At 38.1% G+C, this 7500-nt stretch overlaps 2 protein-coding genes across 2 annotated transcripts in view; one reads left to right on the top strand and one right to left on the bottom strand.

Annotated features, from left to right (window-relative positions):
- The window catches only part of LOC122251418 (protein lifeguard 4), a 5598-nt gene extending 1607 nt beyond the window's left edge, over positions 1 to 3991 (bottom strand). The window contains exons 1-3 of the mRNA XM_043013360.2: positions 3752 to 3991; positions 486 to 660; positions 114 to 305 (exon numbers count right to left, since the gene is read on the bottom strand). Coding sequence (XP_042869294.1) covers positions 114 to 305; positions 486 to 660; positions 3752 to 3866 — 482 coding nt within the window. The 5' untranslated portion in view covers positions 3867 to 3991. The remainder of the gene's footprint in view (positions 1 to 113; positions 306 to 485; positions 661 to 3751) is intronic.
- A 300-nt stretch (positions 3992 to 4291) lies between these two features.
- Positions 4292 to 7500, top strand: part of Cog4 (conserved oligomeric Golgi complex subunit 4) — a 9567-nt gene continuing 6358 nt past the window's right edge. Inside the window, exons 1-3 of the mRNA XM_043013359.2 lie at positions 4292 to 4450; positions 6907 to 7104; positions 7284 to 7374. Coding sequence (XP_042869293.1) covers positions 4343 to 4450; positions 6907 to 7104; positions 7284 to 7374 — 397 coding nt within the window. The 5' untranslated portion in view covers positions 4292 to 4342. The remainder of the gene's footprint in view (positions 4451 to 6906; positions 7105 to 7283; positions 7375 to 7500) is intronic.

Genomic DNA, 7500 nt, shown 5'->3' with positions numbered 1-7500 from the left:
GATGACAAAATTCCCCAATTATTTCTTTGATATGGATGCCTCAAACTGACAATCACTACATTATGGGCTGAGGAAAAAAAATTTAACACAAAAAAAATTATATGTAAACTTACCCAGCTCCCATCTTCGTGAAATCCCTCTTTGTTTGGAAGGTATAAGCTGTGAGTCCAAAAGTGATAGCCAAAGTCAGGACAAATACTTTCACAACTGATTCAGCTTCATACATGCTCACAGCTACTCCTACTGTTATGGACTCGATGATAGTAAATGCTCCAAGAAGCAGGAAGTTGATGGGTACATGATGCCTGAAAAATGGATAATTGACATATAGATAGTGGGTATAATGGGTGTATTCTCTTTTGAAACATGTTTATACTTGGATCATACATAGGATAATAAAATAAACAAATTGAAATCTTTTTGCATTCTGCAAAACAATGCAATTCTATACTCTTCAACTTAAATCGCTTATCAAATAAAGGTACCTCTTCACATGTAGTGCTATCAGCACTCCCAGGGCCAAGGGAAGACACATGATGAGAAGCCATGGATTGGCATGGATGGTGTCCTTTAGAACAGGTGTGTAGGCACATGTTGCAGCAACAACTGTAGTGACCAACAACTGGACAGAGAGAAGGCCATAGACCTTCCTCAGGAAGCCTGAAAGTATTGATATTTATCAGTACATGAACCTCTCATGCCTCAGTACATTAGGAGAGGGAGAGGGAGAGGGAGAGGGAGAGGGAGAGGGAGAGGGAGAGGGAGAGGGAAGGAGAGGCAAGGGGAAAAAGAGGGAGAGGGAGAGGGAGGGAGAGGGAGAGGGAGAGGGAGGGAGAGGGAGAGGGAGAGGGAGAGGGAGGGAGAGGGAGGGAGAGGGAGAGGGAGAGGGAGAGGGAGAGGGAGAGGGAGAGGGAGAGGGAGAGGGAGAGGGAGAGGGAGAGGGAGAGGGATAGTGTCATCAATTAGAGTTTTACAAAGAAAATATATTCTACATCTTTATATTCCATAATGAGTATACTGTATATTCTGAATATGTCAGGAAAAAAATACAAATAAAAATAATACTAGCAATCTGCACAAAGCAATGGTAAGGCCATAAACACTTTTCAAAAACCAAACAGTCCAGCCATGCAGTGGGTTTAGTCCTCTGCATTTTGGGAAATGCAGTTTCATTCTATTGACATGAAGATATACAAGAAAACATTTAACCTGTATACCAAAGTAATGATTGTCATACATCATTAAATGAGACTTTTTCTGAGTAATTATTTTGTTTTCTATTCAAGACCACTTCAAAATTTGCCATGATCTGTAACGGACAGCTGCAATTGGAAGTCAAACATGATAGTAGCTCAGCATCTATCAATCACTGCTGCCTACATGTCTACATGCCAAAGGCTAACAAACCTATTCTGGTAAGAAAGAGCTTGGACTGGTTCTTTATTTGGTGATACAAGAATCTTAGCATTTCATGAAAAACAAAGTTCCCTGATTTTTCCCTGATGAATTTTCAAAATTCAAAATGATTATTTAAAAAGATTAACATCTTCACAGATCTTCAACATTGAACCAGTAAACAGCATTTACAGTGACCACAAAAAAACTAAGATACTATTTTTACTGCATCCTATATTAGCAGAGAAACAGCTCGGGAGGCAAAGGGCCAAACTCCCTTGTGGCATTTAGTGTGTAGGTGTTTACAGTTATGGGTCACCTACTGTAGTCACCTACAGGAGAGAGATAAAGAGGAATTTGCACAATAAAAAGCCAACATAGCTAACTCTCCAGTGGATAGGCTGTAACAAACCATACCCAGATCTGAGGCATTTCTATCAAAATCTCTGGCCAGAAAACAAGTATTATTAACCCATTGCCAACGGGGGATAGATTTGCTTACCCAGGCTCCAGGATGGGTTTTATTTCTGAGTGAGGCAGCTTCAAGAACATACCTTGATTTTTCTTACTCCCTTTTAGTCACTCATTGTAGAGCTAGAGCCATTTTTGTGTTTTGTTTTTTGTGTGTTTTACTGTTTTTAGAGACATATCTGTCATATCATAGGCTCTATCAACTCTGCAGTTGACTAAAACTGGAGTTCAAGGTCCATATCAACACATTTTTTTTTTCTTTATACTCAATTTGATAGAAGTATTGCTGTGTTAGGGGAGGGCAAAAAAGCTACTTTATCTTTTCATATTTGTGTGCCGTCACGAACAAACATGAAACTTAAAACTATCCAAAATGAAGATAACATGAAGAGGTAGGGAAGAAGAAAGAAGCTTGTGCTTTTAACAGTGAGTACCACAATAAAAGGCATCACTACTGGCATAGGGGCACATTGTAGGCATTGGGCATGGTGTGAGTCACATTCCTCCTCTCATTCTGCCTGCACATCTTTCATCTACTATACTTTAGAGCAAGAGGTCAGCAACCTGCTATGTGCCATCGCTTTATATAGATAGTGCTTGCTAGAGACCATAGATGGGTGCCATTCAAGGCTTTCTCTCCTACTGGTGCCAGAAGAGAGTGTTGCCATCTAGGTTTTGGATGCCAGTTGAAACCCATTTTGCTTAATATTACGGCAGTTATAATAATTATGACTGCAATTGTCAACATCACTCACTCATTACTCATAACACAATAAAATAACATAGTGATCGAAAATCCCCGAACGTCATGACCCCCATAGTTAGGCAAGAGCTCCTGCGTCATTTATGACGAAAAAACAGGTCACCCATCATTAAGAGGTTAAGATATTAATTTTGCAGGTTTTCCTTTAGTATAATATACCTCAATCTACAGTAGGAGGAATATTAGAAAAGCAAAGACATAAATAAGCATAAAGTGCTCTTCTATCACTGTGATTTAAAATGCATGCTGTAGAGATTATTTTCTCATTATTAGAGCAATTAACCCCTTCACAACAGATGACATATCATGTCATTGCCCGGCTGGTCTTCCCGCCAGGAATGTGATATTACATCGTGGCTTTTTGTATGGCCGGTACACTGGGTGATCAGGCGTATAGCTGACTCAGCAGATGAATAGCCCACAGTGTTGGGTTTGCGCATTTCAAAATACCCTGGCATTACGTCCAGGTTGAGCTGATTTTTATGTGGTGCTGAAATGTGACAGATGGTGGAGCTCCTGTAATTTAAGATTCTTTCTACTTCCTAGCATCTTAAATTTGTGGAAGAACTGGTACTGGTAAAATGAGCATTACAGCTCACCCCCTAATGGGGGTCTGCAGTGGCAAAGCCTCCTAAATGTTGTGAGTGCATCAATTAAGGTATACCAAACCATTATTCAATGCACCTTGAGCTTTTGCTTTTACCCCACAATACCCTTATAAATCATTTGGTCCAATATCATTGCTGTGCTTTATTGGCACTAGGAGGAATACCAGAAGACTATCATGTTCACTTACAATTTGCAACTGGGCGTTATTTCCAAATTCAACCATTATTAATTTTGTGCCTGTTGTTTGGTAGCTTAAGAAATCTGTATGTCATCAGAAATTATAATCCTGCATTTCAATTAGTATACAGCTTACTTGTTGATAAACGCAATATTTTTACCTAGTTTTTTGTTTACATTTTTTGTTTATATATTCAACACGTACTGAAGTTTTGTTAGAAGAAAATTTGGTGTTTGGCTTAAGGGAATACTTAGTTATCATACACACAACATGGTAAACAAACAATTTCCTTTCTAGTCGAAGGGAACCCGGCCAAATAAAATTTATTTACTTACCCATACGAATGTAGAGGTGGCTTCCCGCAACATTATTGCTGTACATGAAATCATTAACAATTCCTCCCTTTTCCCCTTGGCTCAGGGTCTGCGGCATCAGTAATGGCGTCGACATGGTGGTCGAATACCTTTGGCGCCCTAACACGGCGCTCTGCTTGGAAAATTAGGAAGTTAATTGAAGGTCTTAACTTTTCCCTTGACGTTCCAGGAGATGAGTGACGTCACGACAGGATTGCGTCCGAATCGCTTAGTGATATTCTCAGAAGATTATTGAGAAAGTTATTTTCTTATCATTAGCTTTATCATTTTTCCTTTATATATTACTCTTTTGTTTATTGTAGACTATGGTGTGTTTCTTCGTTTCATTTACCACAAAAAGAACTTTTTGTCATCGTGGTATGATTCCACTGAAATGAATGTTTTCCGAACAGTTATACAAACATTCACAATTAAGTGAAATACAAATCTGGTAATAATGATGTCAATCAAATCAAGAAAACATATTTTTAACGTGATTAAAATTTATTTCTAAACCTTTCTTCTCGCCGTGTCATTATTTAGAGAAAAATAAGTGTCAGCTGCCACATCAACATGACGTCAACAACAACAACAACAATGGAGGAGCCGCTTTTGGATCCTCGCAATTTGACGTCTTTGGACGACATCAAGGAGGCGTATGATAGACTGTGTAAGGAAGAGGTAAGCTAAACACTTAATCCGGGATGTGTTGCGAACTCCAGATCAGTGAAAAGGAAGGATTAATGGATATGTTTATTGAATGTGAAAAACTAATTGGACTGAGTTAGATAAATTATTTTTTTTTCTCTCCTGGGCGAAGTCAAAGGAGTTTATTGCCGTTCTTGACATGATGTTTAAGTACAATTACTTCATGGGCTTTGAAGTTGACAGTACACCTGTGTTCCAGGCATTTGTTGCCAAAACGGCCGCATCGCCAATACTGGCGAAACTGCCATGGGTAGATAGCTCGTTTTTCCTAATAGCTTTGTTCATCGGCTACAGTAGCGTAAAAATGACACCTGTACCATGGGAAGATATGAAGTATAACAGGAAAAATGTAGGGTGAAAGTGCTGTGCAGTGATAATGATGTGTTGAGCAAATATCTTGCAAGTTAATCATTTATGTATATAGGGAGCTCTGTCCCCTATTAAACCAATATGGTTTACAAAATTTTGACAACAATATAATCCAGCAAGGTTGTGGCCAAACTACACAGGGAATGGCAATGACATATGCAGCAGATGCAAAGACTGATATTGACTCCTTACAAACCAGGTCCTGATAAGTTCCCTGTTAGTAACTCCCATGCTTAACTGAGCTCTCTCTATACTTATCAAGAATACCTCCTTCCATATTCATTCAGCTGCTAGTATCACATCATACTTGCTTTCAGATACAAAATGTTACTGACTTCACTTACAGGAAGTTTGATCAAGAAAAGAAAACCACACTTGTAAAATACATGAACAAATTAACTAAAACCTTTAGAAACAGTCAAAAAAATAATAAAATTGAAAGCACTGTTATTGTTCTCAATTACCAGTCTGCAAAGTATTGCAATTTTTTATGAAATCTGTGGCAAATTTGCCTGTGCTAATGTTTGCAGATCATTTTTTCCCTGTTACACTCAAAATTTAATCATTTCTAGGATTAATTTATCAGTAATTCTGTATAATAGCAAGGCATTGCCAGTACTAATACATTTGATATTGATGGATTGCATGTGCTATAAATTAGTAACATGTAGTAGTTTTAGTCCTTTTACATAAATTATAGCTATGATATTGACAGTAATTAACCCATTCACGCTGGGGCGGTTCCGGCTTTGCATGGTCTCAATACCGGGGTTTTCGAATGCATAAGCCTAACGCCTCAAGATTCTCGGATGCACAAGCCGCGGGCTAATCTTTTACAACATTGGCGAAACTTATTAGATAGCATGTATAAGACCCACAATATAGTAGAATACAAAATAAGGCTAGTATAATAATAAGTGGATGAAAGAGACTGCAAAAGGCTGTTATATGCCACTCCCTCATCTGAAATAAAACATGTCAAGAGTGCTGCACAGGTAGCACTATTTCCCATTCTGGAGGCCAAAGTAAGGATATCTCTTCCCATCTCCAGTAGTTTGATAACAATTGAGGATTTGGCAAAAGTTTTACAGTATATTCCAGCCAGAACATACTGTACATGGTGAGATTTAAGTAAAGCTCAGAGGCCACAGTGTCAGTTGATGCAGTCCCATTTTTGACAGTTACCGGTGTTTCACAACCTAATCTAAAGAGTACATTCCCGAAAAGGGCATGCTATGTAACTTTTTCATGGCAGTGATATTTCTAGAGTGAAATGGTAGGTTGGTGTATGCCTAGAACACTATACACTCTTCATCAGGATACTGGGCGATTATTTCCAATAATCAAAGACAGAAAATGGGGGTCAGCCTTCTAATTAACCTGTGCATAAATCTGTATTTACAATAAATAAATAAAGGGATTCTCCTTTGACCTAATACCTCCAAGCCACAGGCCTGGTTCAGGTTAGTAAGTGGTCAGCTACCACCCACAAAAGGTCAGTAAGCACAGAAAATGATAATGAAGAAATCAATATTTTTAATTACTCTCCCTAGAGCTGCAATACTTCTAAGCCACAGGTCACCTCAAGGTGGGAGATGGTAGAGCATGATACTCTATACTGCCTATACTGTAGGGTCTAGTAACCTTATCTACATGGGTGACCATTTCAGGATGGCAGAATCTGTCATCCTCTCACATGCATGATTTTAATAGGGCCATGAGTGTTGTCAGACATGTTCCAGATATTGGTTTACTTCACATTACTCCACACACCAAAATAAACCATGAGCTATGTTGCTGTCAAAAGTAAGGTTGCTTTTTGTTTATTCTCTAAAATGAGACTATTATGAAATCAGAATAGAAATTAAGATATAGTATGTTAGACAAAGATGTGTGAATGGATGTCAAAAGAGATAACCCTCCACATAAACAGCAGACTAACTTAATGTGCAGATAATGTTTTTTCTTCAAACAGGTTTTCAGTAGTGTTCAGCCAGAGAGCATTGTTATAAATAGATATAAACAGAGATCAATATCTTTTCTTTTTTTCTTCACAATAGGTTGCAGTTGCTGAACGTCTGGAATGGAGTGTTGGCAACCGTCACCATCTGGAAGCAAGGCTTTCTCAGCTGGCAAGATTAGTTCCCACACTCCAATTAGTCCAGGCTGATGCAAGACAGCTGGAAAATACTATTTCATTTACACATCAATTAGCTAATAATGTTTCTGCCAAAGTGAGACAGTTGGATTTAGCAAAGGTGTGTTTTTCTGTATTTTTTGTATGGGATCTTGAAGATAATTGTTGAATGCAAGAAAGCTTTTTTTATTCATTCATTTGTTTTATTTTTGTTTTTGTCTTTTGTTATATTGTTTTATCTGTTCCAAATATAAAGTATGACATGTTAAAAGTGTTGTTTTTGCAATTATTTGCTTACAGAGTCGTGTTGTAGAGACTCAAAAGAGAGTGGGTGATTTATTAGATCTGGAAGGCTGCAGTGGAGGAGTAGCTACTGCCTTGGCTCAGGAAGGTAAAACAACATTGAGTTACGAATGGTTCTTGTAAAGATCATAATTGTAAGTAAACCATTGATTATTAGAGTCTCTTGTATTTCTGTAATCTAATTTTTGGTCAATATCAGTTAGCAAGTCACACC

Source organism: Penaeus japonicus, unplaced genomic scaffold, assembly GCF_977035675.1.
Source record: "Penaeus japonicus unplaced genomic scaffold, GWHDUDI00000001_assembly GWHDUDI00000038, whole genome shotgun sequence".
Lineage (NCBI taxonomy): Eukaryota > Metazoa > Arthropoda > Malacostraca > Decapoda > Penaeidae > Penaeus > Penaeus japonicus.
Note: the sequence above shows the minus strand (reverse complement) of the source record. Positions and strands in the feature narration are given on the sequence as shown.